The following is an 18,290-nucleotide window of genomic DNA, read 5'->3' as shown; positions in this document are numbered from 1 at the left end:
CTCCCCCTGGAGCTCAGGACCGAGGTTCTCAGGTTTTCCCTGAGCCCCGGCACCTGTCACAGGTCTGTGGGATTCTTTCCTGTCAGAATCTCAGGGTCCTCCTCTGTCAGACACCGTTGCGGAGCAAAACGACATAAAATGATCTTTGTGTTTTTCCCAGTATTGTGCGGTGTTCACTCCCTTCTCACAGCACTAAGTAGAAAAGAACTCATTGTCCCTTTAAACCGTTTTAAAATCAGAAGCTGAAGAATTTACTGTCAGAATAATACGTGCAAATGGTCTGATAGACTGTTTGATGCTATCAAAGAAGTTGGCTGCAAAGACCAGCTGCGGTATTTAGTGAAAGGAAAAATGCTTTGATTTTAAACTCTTGCACAATAAATGCCTCTTATGTCTCCCCTTTCCCTCCCATTATACATCTTTTTCTTGGCAGCTTTAAGTTTGTTCTGATGGAGTAAAGGTAGGGATGACAATGACCAGTAACTAGCCTGGTTTCGGGAAACGGGCTCTGGATAATGAATGTTGTAATGATCTCTGATATCTGCATGGTGCTTTTCAGCGAGGGGAGGGGATTAAATGCAGCCTGGGCACTCTCAACCCAAAATTCCAAAATCTGAGATGCTCTGATATCTGAAACTTTTTGACATTATACAAATGATGCACACGTATAAAACTCTATACAATAAACTTTTTAAGGTGTTAAGGTCTAAAATTACCTTAAGACTATGTGTATGAAGTATATAGGATATAGATGAATTTTGTGTTCAGACTTGGGTCCCATTCCCAAAGTAACTCATGTATATATACAAATATTCTCAAAACTGAAAACATTTCCAAATTAGAAACCCTCCTGGTCCAAGCATTTTGGAGAAGGGTTGCACAACAGTAAGTTCTTCTGATGAGGGTTTAGTACCAAGAAGAGCTGGTACATGGTACGTGTTGGAAAGAGCGCAGGACACATTTCCACATGTTGTGTCCACTGTAATAGATTTCCCATCTTCTCATGTAAGGCTGCGCCCCACAACATCTTCTTTTAGGGGCCTCATGGATACCATTATGCTAAACTGAGGAAAATTCTCATCAAGTCTGTAGGGAGATCTTGGAGGTCGACTCTCCAGATATTATGGGTATTCTGCCATGATCCTGCAAATCACACTGCTACTCAACCTCACGGAGCTTTGTCAGAATGGACACAGATGATCCCAACTTAGAGGAAACGGGGATATCACATGAGGAGATGTTTGTAAAGTGCCTGCACTGCCTCTGGCCAGAGTGAGTGTCCTGGGGGTTGCTGTTGTTTATATTCAACACTGTTCTTTATAAATGTGCTGTGGCATTATTTTCAATGTATGTTCCAATTTATGTTCAATATGCAATAGAAGTGTACACTTAAATACACACTGAACATTTGCGGAATTGTCCAGAGAGGTGGCAGCTATGCTTGGATGAGAGGTGGACGTTGATTTTGTAGTGGGTTAAATGGACAGGACACCCTGCTTTGTATAACCAGCGTTTCCTTCTCCTTATTACCTGAAAACCTTAGAATGACACCATAGTATAGGAAAACTGTGGATTTTAAAATCAGTCCTGCTCCAGCATGTCAAGCCAGGACATTGGTGGTGAATTAACCAATCTTACAGAGCTTCAGTTACCCCATCCATAAAAATGGACATAAAAGGCATCTACTTGGCAGGGTAGATACTAGAAAGATAAATCAAAAGGCATAGTTCTGAGAGTTCTCTTTCTGTGTTTTTTGGAGGTTTTTGTTATGACACACAGATTCCCTGGCTGAACAGAGTAAGAAAAGACATTAAGATGATGTGTCAACAAGACACAGCTCTGGTCTCAGCTCTCTTGGAGAAGGAGACAGAAGGGTCACAAGTTTAGTTCAAGTCCAGCTTGGGTAACTCAGCAACTTAGTAAGGCTCTGTTTCAAAATTATAAAAGAAAGAGCTGGGGTGCAGCTCTGTATGAAGGTGCTGGGTTCAATCCCTAGTATGGAAAACAGAGGAAAGAGAGAGAGACACAAGGAGAGACAGACAGACAGACAGATGAGAAACTCTGGGGTATCTGAGCAAAACCCACTGTAATAACGTTAATGTTAAGACTATAAAGAGATGCCAAGACTTTTTTGTACCTGATTTGTCCCCAGAGAGCCTGCCACAGAGGCTTCCGTGGCTTTAGCGTCTGGAGGTGATCCCACCGAACTGTGAGGGTCTTCGCTTCGTGCCTGATCTGGGGAAAGCCCATCGCTGCTACTGTCCTCTTCAAAGGCGAATGCATCCGCAGACTTGGAGAAACTCACCTGGTTGCCTGGGGAAGGGAAATTGGAGACCTGCATCAGTGGTTTAGGTGGGGCGGAAGGGCTGTTTTAGAGAGGCTTCTATGCCTAACCCCTGGGAGGAGCTCACATGTCTCTTTCCAGATTGACTTTAACTACAGGCAGGAGGGAAGGTATATTTTAAATTATTAGGCTCCCCATATGAAAACTTGTGTTTAGAAATGTGGTCTGCTTGGCAGGGAAAGGTGAGTGATGAACGGAAGGCTGCCCACCATTGGGGAAACTTTATTGTGAGGCATCTGCATTTCTCCCTGTGTTTCTTCCCACAGCTCTATGAGACCAGATTGGGGAAGGTGAAGGAGAGAGAGAGAGAGAGAGAGAGAGAGAGAGAGAGAGAGAGAAAGAGAGAGAGAGAGAACAAAGTGGATAAAGATGCACAAAGAGGGCGGAGGAAATGACCGCCATTCCCCCCCAGGTTTGCAAATGACAGCTAGAACTGAGCTGACAGCATGCTATTTCCATTATCTTCAAACATAAAGCAGGACACACAGCACAAAATGTTTAGCTTTGGTAATAAGGATAAGCCCAGCCAGCTGCTAAGTTTAAATTCCTAAACATCAGAACCAGTGAATGTGACCATAATGTCCCCAAAGCACCATTCAACAAAATCCTGCTTATAAGAGCTAGAAATGTGTGTCAGAAACTTCACATTGATTCTTATTTTTTGTTATTTAGATTTTCTTCTAATGCGTCATACATTTATTTCTATTTTTCAAGTCCTTGATGGCTCCCACAGAGCAAATCTTCCTCACTTTCTTGCATAGTCTTTGTAGGGCAGTGGAAGAATTGTCTTGGGGACGGAGGTTATCAGAGCAGATGGGACCATTGTGACATCCTTATAAGTCCCTTATGTTCTGTATTGCCAACTTTCCTCTGTTTTACTGTCCAACTGCACAGTACACACTGTGCTGAAGCCACACGGCTCTCTTGATCCCATTCCAAGCACTACTCTTTGAAAGGAATTTAGGTATTATCAGGAACTTTTCCAGCCCGGTATTTGACAATCACACTCACAAGAACTTTTGACTCTTTGCTCGGTGTAGATAAGAGAAAGGAGCTCTCACCATGGTAACGGCAAAGTCCACGAGGAGCTGGAAGTCATGGAACAAATGTAACACTGGGCCTGTCATCGCTGCCACTGCTGGCATCTGTCACGGACCCTTGTGCAGACACCCAAGTGGCCAATCGGGAAGGAGGCAGACAAGGACATGGCAAGTGGAAATACAATCGTTGGCCCCATGGACAGTCCACTAACCTGGGAGGGTTTGGACACCAGCCTTTAGTTCCACAGATCCTTCAGAAAAGTCACGATCGCTTTTCTATGATTATAAGACTAATTATGCTTGTCCTAACCTCTCCATCACACATAAAACTTTATGTACATAATATATCTTCTAATAATCATTTGTTGACTCTTGTAGATTTAGCTTTATGCCTATAACAAGACACACATTGTCCACATTTATAGTCTGGAGTGAACTGTACAGCTCAGGACTTAGCTTGGTAGTAGAGTGCAGGTCTGAAGCTCTGTGTTTAATCGCTAGCACCAGAAAGAGAAAAGAAAAAAGAAAAGAAGAGAAAAAATTGACAAGGAAAAGGCTACTTTTTTCACTCTGTCGTAATTCTTGAAGATCTTTGCATGTGAGAACAGTGAGTGATCTTCCTCATTTACAAAGAATAGTTGCCCAGTATCCCACTGTACTAAAGGGAACTTAATATTTTTAATTTACCCTTGCAGACTTTCTTTTCTTATTTTATTTTAAAGAGATTAAGACAAAGGAGGACAGAACAAAGCAGATCAGAACAGAACAATGTAAGCAACACAGCACTTCACAACAAGACAACTGGATATTAACAGTAGCTACCATAATGTCTCTTTCTTTGAGATAGTTGAGCATACCTTCACATAAAATAGTATCAAACATAACAAAATAGTATAAAACCATTCAAGAGAATGAAAGTATTACAGGGCATTCAGAACCAAATAACAGGAAACAAACAAGGGCTACTATATTATCTCATTTTCCATAAAAAATTTGTTCATGCTACCACACATATTAAAATCCAATATGATACAACATGATAGAATCAATGGAAACAGAAGAACAAAAGCATGGTAGGACTTCAAAGTAAGATGATATTATATCAGCATCTTGATTGTAAAAGAATTTAAAATAATAGTTGAGGATAGAGAATAGAAACATCTATTTATATAAAACTTGAAATAAAAAGAAGCATTTTCTCACAGTTGTCAATCTAATATGAAAGTTATTCATATTAGAACAAGGAGATTTCATTGGATATTTCATAGATGCTAATATTTCCTGGAGATAATGTCTCTTCTTCGTTTGTACTCTGGTCTGAAATGCCTTTCCCTCTACTCTAAGAGTCCAGTCAGGGAATACTATTCTTTTTCCATTTTCTCCTAATTAAATCTAGGCTCTGTATGTCACTTTTTGTGTCATGTGAATGATCTATGCAGCATTTTCCTTTTGAAGATAATTTGCTTAAAATTACCTTCGAAAGGCCCTTCGAATTGCTCCCATAAATATACGTCAACTCAAACGAGAAATCTCTTCCTCAGAAACTATCTTTTCTTTAATAATTTAAATCCTCATTTGCTTGCAGGATTAAAGTCTTTGTTCTTTAAAAGGATGACATGTGGGATTGAGGATCAGGAAGGCATGGGATACACGGATGGGTGGTAAGCACCTCACTGAGATCTACTTGGCTTGTGCTTTGAGCTAACACTGTTCACAGCTGCAGAGAATCCTGAGTGTGATCCTGTTTGCCTTCTAGGTAACCCAACAGGACATGGCCTGAGAGCTTCGCTGTCCTGAATCCCTTCCCACTTCTTTCCATGGAAGTGGGGCGGGTCTTCTCTGTGTGCTCTGATGCTGTGTTTGTAGAAGACTGTCACCCAACTCCAACAAAACATCACATCCCAAATGTGTTCAAATTTGCAGAATAAACCAAATGGCCAGTTTGTTCTGTATTCTAACACATGGGCAGAAATGTTCAACAAAGTGGAGAGGGAATGATTTCTCCTCCTATTTCCCAACAAATGTACTTTAATGGTGTTAATGAAGAGAGAGAACAAATGATCAAATAACAGGTTGCCTCAGGAGTTTAACCTAATAGTAGCATTAAAAGCAAAACAGTCAACTTTTGTAGGATGTAGGACTAGTTTAGGAAGCTAGAGAAGAGGCAAATTCTCTCTTCTCTGTTGTGTAGACAAGGCCATTGCAAGGTCCATTCTTCCTAGCTCTGGAGGAACTTAACTGACACTAAGTTCTTGGCCTTTGATGGTTCTGAATTTAGTACCACTCTGCAGAGGCCACCTCCCTGCATGCCTTAAGGTAGAGCCATCTGTTGCCCTGGAAACACTGATTCCCCTCTTGGTTGACTGGGGACCAGGGAGGGCAGGAGAATCAGAGAAAATGACCTTTGTATGCGCACATCATGTGCTTAGGACATCTCCATAGGTCCTTTCCTTTTGGATTCAGGAGACAGAATATGACAGCGTGATGGCAGGAGCAAATAAGGCAGAAGAACCTCGAGAAAGAACTGAAGGGCTGTGGAACCCTGCAGTTGCGCACAGTACCTTAGTATGGTCTTTCTACTCTGACTCCTGGCCAGTGTTGACCTCTGGTTGAGGTCCTAGAAAGTTGTGAAATGGTCTGGAAGCATAGTGTGTTAGTTCCTTTTTACTCATTGCTGAGACAAAATACCTGAAGCCCAAGTTGGGAAAGGAAAGGTTTATTTTTTACAGTTTTTGGAGGTTTCAGTCCACACTCAGTTGGCTCCAAGGCAGGTAGGCATGGCTGGGCTGCAGTTCATGGCAGCTGCACAAAGCAAGCAGGAACCAGCAAAGAGCAAGACACACCTTCTTCCTGCCATTACATCACATCCTGGCTCCACCCCTTTGTGGGAGGAGCACTGACACCATCAATCCAAGCACTAGACAATGAACCAATCACAGATGCACAATGCAAACTCATGAGGCCTGGGGGCCACAGACATAAACCATGACTTATAGTATTTCAAATAATGGAATAAATGTATGGCATATGAAAATGTTGCACAATTTTATACGAAGGACTTGAGTGTCTGTGGTATTTGGGTGAGGAGGTCTTGGAACTGATCTCCAGCTAGTACTGAGGGGGAGGTAAAATCAGTTCCATTTTCTCCAGAGCTTAAGAGGATGTGCATCAATTATTTCATTCATTGGCAGCCTTCAGACTTTAAAAGCAGAGATAAGCTGAAGCATAATCAGATAAGACCCAGTGAGGAGAAGAGATTGAAGGCAGGAGAAAGAGGTTATCACTGTATCTCCTTTGGATGCAATCAGAGACTCTGTGAAGAGTGCACTGCCAGAGGAATGCTGGCAGTGGACAGGCAGAGGAGGCAGTGAGTTGTTCAAGAGTCTCCTGGAGAAGGTGGGATTGAGGGGAGCCTGAATAACAATCAGTCATGGACAGGGCAGCGGAAAGGGACGGAAGGGCTGTGATGGTGATGGGGAGCGTGATAGAGAGAAAATAAAGTTGTATGTTGCAGATTTGGGGTGGGCAGAGCGAGGAAGAAAGTCTCCCATCCAGGGGAAAGAATTATGCTAAGAACCAATCCCCAGAGAGATGTAGCCTCAAGGCCCACTTTATCAAATGACATCAATCATTCAAAGTGGCTCTCTGGATTAAATCAATGTAGTGAGGAAGGCATGAGAATGTACAATCGAAGACAAGGTAGCATTCTATACCCAATGCACAAACGTGATGATCGCCAGGACTCCATATACAACCCCTGTGAAAGATCTAGAAAGTATCCAGAGTGAAAAGGCCAGCTGGGATGCAGTTTATTCTGTGGTCAGCTTTGCAAAGGTCAGAATATGCTGGTAGATATATACTGAGGCCCACAGCATGGACCTTGACAATCCCCACTCCTGGCAGGGTTGGGAGTTGTTTGCCACTGCCAGGGCAGAAAAAGGGGGAAGAGAAAGGGGGTCCACACAAGGACATACTGTTCAGTTGCTGTTGATAACAAGAACTTCCACAGTGGGGAGGTCCTGATGACGGATGTAGTTGTTCAGGATAGTCCATAAAGATTTTCAAACACACCCGGGCTTTCTGCACTTTGGTTCTACCATGTGAATGGTAGTGTGACTACAGGCAACTTATTTCATCTCTCAGAACCTCAGTTTCCCCATTTTAAAATGGGAATACTAATACTAGCAACTACTGCTCAAAGTTTCAAAGATAAAATACATAAACTTTAGAGCCCACTCCCCGGTAGGTATGTGTTCGATCATTTCTAACTGCTATTGTTGTTTTTGTTTTGTTATTGTTTTTCTTAGGAGCATCTGTTGGTCTCGAATTTAACATTATCAAGAATAAAAAGACCACCCAGGATGCAGTTTATTCTGTGGTCAGCTTTGCAAAGATCAGCAGGACTCCAGAAAAAAACTGGTTTGTCTTGAGAGTTTCATTCTGAGAAAATAAAGACCAGATTGAGCCTTCCCAAAGCAGGAGGAGGGTGGTTGGAAATAGGAGCATATTATTCCTTCTCCATCCTAGTTCAAGTCAGGCTCAAGAGGAGCGGGACAAGGGTCACCTTATCTGACATCCTCTGGAACAAGCAAGCCTATCACTTGTGTTGTGACCCTGGGCCTCTGCTCCAATCTCCCACAGTGCGAGGCTGGCTGGAAGCAGCTGGAGAGCAGGGCGCTGGATATCGTCCCTGTGGTTGTCGGCGTGATGACAAGGACCTGCTTTGGGAAGCCCTGACTTCATCATCTGGCTATGCCCACAGGACTGGCTCTGGGCACGGGTCTCTGGGGAATCTTGGGTTGGTGACTCCGAGATTTCTCCTTCTCCTTTTTGGAAATGATTAGTTGAGTGAGTCAACTGCATTTTCCTCTGCAAAAACATTTACACTTCCCAGATTCAAGCAAGATAATTGGATCCTGACTACCTTTCTGCTTGAACCCACACTAAGGACTGAAAAGCGTGAAGTGGAATGTGTAACTATACCTCCTTGCTTATCTGCTTCCAAGCTAGCCCAGGACACAATGTCAGAGCTATTTTAAGGCATGGACAGACCACCCTGACATCCTTCAGGAAAGGAGTGGAGCAAGGTCCCTTTTCCTCTCCGAGGGAGAATGTCAAGCATGTGAAATTAGGTCTCATTTAATGGAGGTTTTTCCTTAAAAATAGATGAACAGACTTAGCACTGCCTCCAAAGTCAGACCTGCCTACTTTTGTGATGGAAATACGTAATCACAGGTGTTTGAATGAACAAGAATTTTTCTCTCAGATCACTGGCACCTGAGAAATTTACTGGAGGTCTTTTGACCTGATCCTAAGACTGCCCAAGTCAAGGAAAACAGAAGACCAGTGTAAATGTTTATTCTCTCTCAGCTCTTGATGTTAAATCTCTAGGGAGAAAGGACAAGGATCCTTAGCCCTGTCTCTCTTTTTTATAGGAGAGCACCTGTCCCCTCCCGGTTCCTCAGGTGTCTAAAGATCTCTCTCTAGTTCTAGTCCTTACACTTGTGTAAGCTCTCCCCTCCTCCCAGTGATGCTGAGATTCTGCCGACAAGAACAAAGCCTGTTCTGCATTCATCTTTTCCTCTGCAAGGCTCCCACAAGCCCCAAAGCTACTGGCTTTTGGGTTCTTTCATCTCACCCCTATTTCCCAGAACTTTTCTTCAGAAAAGTATCTGTCACATATGCCTTGGTGTGATTCTTTCCCCCAAGGAGCACTAGTACTTGGAAAGTGATTTCTCATCATTTTGTCCATGAGAAAGTTGTACAAAAGTAAACTTCTTCATTTGTGCCAAAGCAAACAATTCCATCATCTGGCTTAAAGATACGGTTATTGTATATCTGCCTTTAAAATGAATGATCAGGGTCATGACTTCCAGAGCTTCTGTGGATCGACTGGATCCTTAGTATGCAGAAAGGTTTTGGTATAGAGTCAAATTCTGGGAGACACAGATGAGCACAGAACAATACAGAATCTTTAGAAACACGAGTGGTAGCTAGGAATGGGTGACTTCTCTATGAGCTCAAGGGTCTGACATGTCGCCTTCTCTACTAAAAGGTTATTGTGATAAACGGAACTAATTTATCATTGATAATGGGGCTATATGTTTTGAGTAATCACTGGTTAAATATGCTAAAAAGTAGCTAAAAACCTGCCTCGCATAAGAGACCTAGCCCAGGGGAAGAGCAAAATGAGAACAGGTTAGGAGGAGGTCCTGGTCCCCTGGAGGTAAAAACTACTGTTTGAAGGGTTGGGATATCCAACCAGATTTTCTTTCATTCAAGGAAAAGTCAGTCATCTGGAGCATACAAAGCTTCCTACACAGTAAAGGATGTTCATGTCAAGTGAAAAAAATACTCCAGTAACAAGCTAGAAGAAGCCACCGTGAGTGTCACAACTCACAGATATTTCTGTACTAATGAACACTGGTCACCAAACGAGGCCATCCTAAACTCTACTATATATCTGTTGTCATACTCTGTCACCTGCCTGTAACATGTTGGTTGTTTTCAGTGTTCAGTGTTCAGACTTGATTATAGAAAAGGGAGACAGGCAATCAATAGGGTGTGTACTCTGAGATCTGCTTCCTAGGAAGCCCCAGCTACATCTTTCTGCAGAGTGCATCACCCTGCTGTGATTGGTTTGCGTCTCCTCCAGGTGGTGCCCATAAAACTCTACCAATTCAGACAATAAGCTCACAGGTTGGAACCAGGACACACAGCTCTACCGTAAAAGAGGAAAGTTTGGTGCACAGCAATTTGAAGAGGAAAGACCTGGCGGGGTCATTCAACTAACAATAAGAGCAGTGACAGAAATAGGAAGAAAAATAACAGGGGCACAGGAATTCTGTCAAAAATGCCCTTCCCTGTGTCAAGGCATTCTAGATTATTCTATCTTAGGGTTGGGGAATCGCTGGACTTCAATGAAGTTTGGAGCACATAAGACGATCACTGAGTGTCCTCGCAGAGCTTGGCAAGAACACAAAAACACAGCTGCAGGGACAGCTGGAAAATGTAAACACAACAGGACTGGCACGTGGATGGAGGAGAAAAGGATACACAGAGGCCTAACCACAAACCCAAGTCACCACCCACGATTGAGGGGAGATGATCCCAAGAAGTGGTGGGAGCATTTTTGAGTGGACTGGGTCATCTTCGTTGCTGGCAGGTGATTCCAACTGCTGTCTCCAAGAAAATGCCTCTGTCTCCTTAACCTTTCACACTATGTGGTTGCCTTCCCATGTAATCCACATGTACATTTAAAAGAACACATTTAAAGAGTTGGATGCGTGGATTGAGAAACAGGTAGTGTGCATTATTTTTTTTTAATGTCCTTTGCTTGCTCTCCATATCCATTGAGGGGGCTCCTGCTTACACCTTCTGTCTCCCTACCTAAAATAGTGGATCCTTTTTAGCCCTCTCCCCCATTTCTATTCTCTAGCCCTGCACCTACAGCCAGATTTCCCATTCTTGATCTTCAGTCTCCTTGTGCAAATTTTGTTCAACAGCCTACACTGCATATAAAATCAAATAGTAAAGACACTAAATCAGTACAATTAATAAATAAAGCCATAAATCAATCTTTTATAAATATCATCTTAGAAGACTGCTAGTGAGCATAATTTAAAAAAGGGAAGATGAAAGAGAACATGTATGTATTTAAAATTAAAACAAAAAATTTAAATCTACTGCAGGTTCAGAGACACTAAAAAACATGGAAGACAATACAAGTACTGCTTGAGAGTAATTAACCTTGAAATTTAGGAAGAGAAGAAAATTTCTAGGATAAGTGAAGTGTACAAATTAACAGAGTGAAAATTTGAACGTGCAAATAACTATGGACAATACTAAGAATGGTAATCAAAGAAGTACCCCTAAGTAAGGAACCGGTCCCCTACAATGTTACTAAGCAAAGTTTTGCAGCACTGAATCATTGAGGTCCTATTGAAATGTTTCCAGCACACGAACAAACACAAACAGGTAGCTCTAAATTCTTCTGTGAAACACGTACAGATAGATTTTCCTTGAGCCATGATGGTTCAGTTTATGATATTTTTCTTTGCAATGAGACAAAAGCACCAAGCATCCAGAAGAAACTACTTCAAATTTTGCACTTTGACCTTTTTGCAAGCTAGTGATATAAAGTATGATAGCTTCTTGTGATGCTGGATTGCAGCCACCAGCCACAGGATGGTGAGGGAAATGACACTGTGCGTGCCGTGTTGCTGAGCTACGATATTTGGCAGGTTAGGTCTAAGAAATGCATTTTCAACTTAATTATATTTTCAACTTGGGAAGAGTTTATTGGAACATGACCCTACCACAAGTGAAGGAGAATCTGCGTAACTTGCCATTTAAACCTGAGAAATGTAAGGACATAGACTGGAATTACTTATGCATATTTACACTGTTGCTTCTGCACAATAGAGTTATTGTTTAGAAATGGCTGCTCTGGGCCATCTATTCTGCTCTCACAGTGGAATTCAAGTGGAAGCACTGTGTTCGTTTTCAGGCTGAGATTGTCTTAATAAGTGTGTGGGATGCTCTCATTTTTACTGGTTCGATTCAGAGGATGACTAGACTATAGGGCAAGGAAACTATGGGCTATGAGCCCAGGGTGTGTTTTTGTAAATAAAGTTTTATTGGAACACGGCCATGCCTGTTTGATTACTTATTGCTGTGGCTACTTCCATACCACAGTGGCAGAGCTGAGCAGTTGTGGAGACAGAGTCTAAAGCATTCACTAGCTAGTCCTTTAAGAAAAAGTGCCACCACGCTGTAGGGCGTGGTGGGACAACTAGACAGAAGGACCCTGCCATGGAGAATTTGTAAACCCTGAATTGTGTAGGGGCAAGAAACACAATTCTTTATTAAGATGACAAAGTTTTGTGGTTGCTTTTGCAGCTAATGTTAGTCCAACTAATAACACAACAGATGCAAAATCCCAAAGAAAATAATAGTAATTTCTAAAAAAAAAACAAAAACCAAAAAACTCCATGAAAGAGTGTTTCCAGAAATTTAAGGGCAATTAGAAATGTAGTAATATCAGGGCTGGGGATTTAGCTCAGCGGCATAAGCGTGTGCCTTGCAAGCAGGCAGTCATGAGTTCGATCCCTGGTACTGATAAAAAGGAAAAAGACAAAAAAAAAAAAAAAAAAAAAAAAAAAAAAAGAAATGTAGTAATACAACATGACTAAGTTGAAAAAGAAACTCCATTTTCACATAATTTGGAAGCATTTTTAAAACTCAGCGTCTGGGGGCTGGGGATTTAGCTCAGCGGCATAAGCACCTGCCTTGCAAGCAGGTGGTCTTGAGTTTGATCCCAGTACCGATAAAAAGTTAAAAACAAAAACAAAAAACAAACAAACAAACAAAAAAAAAACTCAGCGTCTGTCTTGGTTACTTTTCTGTCATTGTTGAGACAAAGTACCTACTATTGAAAATCAGGGAAGGAAAATTTATTTCTTACAGTTCTTGGAGGTTTCAGTCCATACTCAACTGGCTGCAAGGCAGGGTGGCAGGTATTCATGGCATTTGTAAATGGAAAAAGTGAACAGTGCAAAAGAGAAAGACACACCTTCTTCCCACCATTACACTGTATCTGGCTCCACCCCTGGGTGAGTGTAGCACAGACCATCAATCTGCATGCTAAACAATGAACCAATCACAAACACTAGATTTGGCCACATCCATGATTGCATGAGAATTGGGGCTGGGGGCAACTGACATAAATCATGACAGCAGCCATCTTGTAAACTACTTTTAGTAGCATAGGAATAGAAAAGTATCTCTTTAGAGTATATCCAGTGCCAAAGTGAACATCATAGAAGTGATGACTGCAGACATTCCCTTTTAGCAGGGAAATGAAAATGTGCTATTGTCAATATGACATAGCACTATGACAAAACATAAAACATAACGCAATATATGGTATCACTTGTGAAGCACTGCCAACATCCCAAGAACAATTATATTCTACTATGTAAATGGCCTGTAATTATTCATTATATTATCAAGATATCATTTATTGCGTATTATATGTGCTTTATATATCATACACACAACTTTATTTACAAGAATTTTATCTACTATGTTTTGTATGTAATAAGATATACTAGTTTCATATGATATAGTATATTATACATGTTACAAAAATTCGTATATTTTATAAATAAATGTATGATATGTTTATCAGTAAAATATAAGTAAAACACATGAAAATTATATATAATTTATATACTCCATAGACTTTAAACATGACCTACTATGTTACTATAGTGATGCTGCTTTTCAACTACAAGCCAATGCAGCAAGGCAGAAAGATTATGTGGGAAATAAATTTCTATGTTTTATAATTGTGTACTTAAACAATTTAAGATAAACTGATAAACTACTGAAACAGTGAAAGAAATCTTCAAAGAGGTCCATAAAATAAGTGTGTAAAATTAGTAAGTTTCTCTAAGGTCAACGATAATCCATGTGACTTTATTAAAACAATAACAAACTTTGCTAAGAGAAATAGAAGTTGTGAGTTAGTAGAGAGGGACACTGTCCCTGCCTTGGAAGAATAAACGTCTTTAAGCTCTTGGATTCACCATAAATTAACTCATAAATTCCCTACAATATCAAACAAAATTCTAACCAGACTAAAATTGGCATATGAGAAACTAATGATAATTTTCACTTGAAATCCATTTATGAGAGTAGCCAAGAAACATTACAAAAATCAGATCAATATTAAAAAATTTTGAAGGTAGATATTTATGAAATAGTGAAATGTTATAAAATTGAAGAAAAAATAAAACCAGACCTGTCTCTTAAAGCAATTAAATACTTTCAGAGGTAGTCAGGATTTAAACGTAAAGATAAAAGCCTGTAAATAAATTGTCAAAAGATAGTCTAGGTGGAAGATCTCTATATTTCTCTATACTCGTGAGCTAGGAAATAATCAAAAAACTCAGAAGCAAAAAAGAAACAGATGAATAGCCTATTCATCCAGAAACTTAAAACTAACATTAGCAAATCACTATACACAAAATCAAAAGGCAAAGGACAAATCAGTAAAAGGCTGGGTGATGCCTGTGACGGATGGATGGTTCCTTCCTGCTATAAAAATAGCATTTACGAGGCAGTGATGAGGAACATGCCCAGTAGAAGAAAGAGAAACTCACCGTGACACATAGCCACATGAAGAAATATAATCTCACCGTAAAGCAAAGTAAGCAAAGTTAAAAGATTTTCACCTATCACATAAAAACGAATCACAAATTTATAAACACGGAACACGATGCTTCAAGGGATGGCTGATGGAGACCTTTCCTGTCTGACATCGTATCAGGGCGATGACTGGAAGACTGCATTGCTGAGCATCCTCGGTTCAGTTCAAAGGCATAAGATATGCATGTGAGTGTTTAGTGTAGAGGAAAAGTTAAAAAAAGGAGATCACAATGGGATTCCAGAGGTGGGTGATTTTACATGCCTGGAGTTGGTATTTTCATATTGACAGGTTCTGAAGATAAATTTCTCATGGCCTCTAAATGGAGGAGGGCAAAATTTTAAAATGTAGATCCATTTGACACATTGCATAATAAATTTTGTTTTGGGTAAAATGCCCTTATGCACAGATTTTGACAATGAGCCAAAACATTTAGAAACATTGCTAACTAATATTTATCAGTATTCCCAGAGCTTTTTATGGGCCTAATTGGAAGGAAGTCAGTTATAAGGGTGTTCAGCACCCTTTGATCCCTCCTGCAACTACCTCCCCAGGTTCCGTTCAAAATTCTCCACAGATGAATTCAGCACCGGCAGACTATTTGCATTCGTCTAGACTCAAGTGTCCAAAAAACTTTACAAGATGACTTTGTGAAATCTATGACAAAATTAATGCTTGTGTCCCTTCCTTGAGTATTTGTTCTTGGATGTCACAGAGCACCAGAAAATCATCAAGAGTGTTCACATGCATTAGGTAGGATCAGCCTCCTCCCAAGAGCCTGGGGCAGGTATCTCAGCCAGGCCAGGTGGCTTGGGAGAGCCCCTGGCACACGGCAGCCAAACTGGGCTCAGAGTCCAGGAGTTGTGATTTCACCTTTCTTTAGGAAAGAAAGCTACAGGGCACTGTGCCCATGACTTCTTAAGGTGGGGTCATATAGGGGAAATATTTTCAGGATTACATCTGGTCAGGGTCTCAACCTGCCTAAGATGAGCAGATCTGGCGTCTGTTGATTTGATCTTTGAGTGCTCTTGGGTGACTTTCTTCCTCCTCCCTAGGCCATCTAGGGAATAACAGTCACACTGATAGAGGGACCCATGCCACAGCTCCCATCCAGGGGCCCCTACTATTATGGCCCCTCGTGTTTCTGAGTTCCACGAGCACCAGGGACAGGCACCCCATGTATTCTAACTACCTTTTATGGCTTCTTTCACAGCAGAGTCCACAGGCAGGATGTTCTTTTCCACCAGTTCTAGTGGCCCTGGGCGGAGAGCAATCTTCTCATTGAGATCATCGGCAAGGCGGGCTCTTTTAAGCTTCATCTGAGCAGTTGGAATGGACCTCTCCGTGGTGGAGGCTGAACGGTTGAAAAGAAAAGGTTCAGTTTTGGAGTCTGATGTCTTTGTTATGTTTTGGTTTTGGCTCGTGGCTATAAAACACTGTGTCACCTCGTGTCCTAACATCCTGATAATTTTTCAATGGAATCATCATCACTTCTCAAGGATTAACAGTGAACACTAGATACTTCCAAATAAAGGCAAATAGAGAGGCACAAAGAAAACTTAGAGAAAATTGTTTTGTGAGGATTTGTGGGGGAAAAAAATGCAATTTGGAGATTTTGCAGGCAAGCATTCCATGGGGTCCATGTTACTTGCCTAACCCTATGCTGTGAGATTTGGATGGTGAACGGTTAAGATTGAGCTGGCAGGAAATGCAATCTAAGATTAGAACAAGGAGCAATAGTATGATTTTTAAGGGTTTCAGACTTATCAACACTGTGATGCCAACCAGAATCAAATGTTCAGGTTGTTTACAAAAGAAAACATCCTTTTAAACTATTATTTAATTGAACAGAGGGATTCTTAAGAACTGAATTTATAGTACAGGTTTTTTAATTACTTGGAGGGTGAGAAAGATTATACACGGAGCCCTTACACCCACCCCTAGATGGCTGACACCAAGCTTCCTCTTTAGCGTTGATCCTAACTTAGTTCTCTGGAAGAACTTGAGAAAGAATTCAGCTAACTTTTCTACAATGAAAAGATGTAAGCTAAGATTCTAGAAGTGTTTGCAGCCTTGATCTCAGCTGTATGACTTTAGCAAATGATGTGTTTATAGACAAACCTCTCAGCCCCATGATTCTACCATCACACCTATGACTTGAGCTCTGTGTCCAGGGACGGATCTAGAATTCTCCATTCAGGAGACATCTAAGCAGTTGTACCAAGTAGGGTCCTAGCAGGCCATTGCAAAGGCTCCTTCTAGACTCTTTGCCTCGGGTTTTCTTGTCAATTCTGCACATAAACCCAGCACTAATCTTCAGAAGTTCCTTTCATTTTGTATTACCCCTACAAGCTGGCCCTCTCTATCCAAGCCCGCCGCAAACTGAGTTTACCTCCCATGATGTCTGGTAGGTTTCCATACCAAACATACCACCCCAGTGAGTTTGATCTTGTCTTCTCTGTCTCCCCAGCCTGTTGTCTTACTGAGCTCACCTTTGTACCTTTGTATCTTTGCTTCCCTAATATATCTCCACCAGGAACATACAATTCCTTGTATTTATTTTTTTAAGGACGCAGCAGAAAGCCTACAGGTTTCTGGTTGGTTTGACTGCCTCTGATGGTTACAAGCACAGGCCTTTTATCTTATTTTCCTATTTATGAATTTAGGTGTTAAACTCCTGGAGGATGGGGCTTATTTTGCATCTAGCAGGTCTGTGGTGCCAATCCCCCATTTCTGTTTGGGCAGAAGACAGGATTACAGAAAGCCAGAAATAGCTTGATATTTTAATGAGAGACTGTAATGATGTAAGAAATAGCTTTTTTTGGTGGTACTGAGGATTGAACCAAGGCTTAGTATATGCCAGGAAAGTGCTTTGCCACTGAGACACATTCCCAGCCTTCGAAATAACATTTTGTATGTTTTTTTTGATTATAGCATTACTACTTACTCATTATCATTAAGTATGAAATATGCCAAAGAAGTATGCACAAGGACATGAAAGCCTCAGGAAACTCGCCACTTATAGTGAATACTGTTAGTACTTGGCAACCCTCTTAGTTATGGTATTTATTATTAGGTCTACATTTTTTCCTTCCTAGAATCTGTCTATAAATGTGTCTTATCTTTATATATATATATATATTTCTTCCCAGAATTTGACTATAAATATATTTTTTTCTGCTCTTTTCACTAAACATCTTGTAAGCCTTTTCTTATTAAGTCACCAGTCTTTGAATCCTTGCTTGCAGTATCCATGTGGCATTTAATTGCACGACGAGCCACAATTTATTCAGCTAATCTATTGTTGGACATTTCACCATATTCAATGTTTCATTTTCTAAAGTAATTCCATGATAAACATAATTGTACATAAATCTTTGCATGGGTGATTATTTTCTTTAACTAAAATATGAGAAATCACAACACAAGCTAAAGAGTAGATACATTTTTTAGAAGTTTGATGCACATTGCCAAATAGCCCTGTAGAAACAACGACCCAATGGTACTCCGACCAATTGTGTGGAGGAATACGTATCTCTCATATCCTTGCCACATACGATATTTATTTTTATTTGTTAAGCTGATCCTTGAAAAGTCCACATCTCATTTGAAAAAGCATTCTTTGGATTATTTGTGCAGCTGTGGTTTTGTGTTGATCTAGCAGCTGCTTCTAGGGTCTTTGCTATGATGTTTT

General features: G+C 40.8%; 1 protein-coding gene across 3 annotated transcripts in view; it reads right to left on the bottom strand.

Annotated features, from left to right (window-relative positions):
* Nucleotides 1-18,290, bottom strand: part of Myocd (myocardin) — an 87,913-nt gene that overhangs the window by 26,970 nt on the left and 42,653 nt on the right. For all 3 annotated transcript variants that reach the window (XM_023563530.2, XM_013148678.3, XM_013148679.3), the window contains 2 exons: nt 15,789-15,950; nt 2,138-2,313 (listed from right to left, as the gene is read on the bottom strand). In XM_023563530.2, coding sequence (XP_023419298.2) covers nt 2,138-2,313; nt 15,789-15,950 — 338 coding nt within the window. The remainder of the gene's footprint in view (nt 1-2,137; nt 2,314-15,788; nt 15,951-18,290) is intronic.

The sequence above is a fragment of the Cavia porcellus genome, unplaced genomic scaffold (genome assembly GCF_034190915.1).
Source record: "Cavia porcellus strain 051 isolate PalLab524CR breed Dunkin Hartley unplaced genomic scaffold, mCavPor4.1 scaffold_32, whole genome shotgun sequence".
Lineage (NCBI taxonomy): Eukaryota > Metazoa > Chordata > Mammalia > Rodentia > Caviidae > Cavia > Cavia porcellus.
Note: the sequence above shows the minus strand (reverse complement) of the source record. Positions and strands in the feature narration are given on the sequence as shown.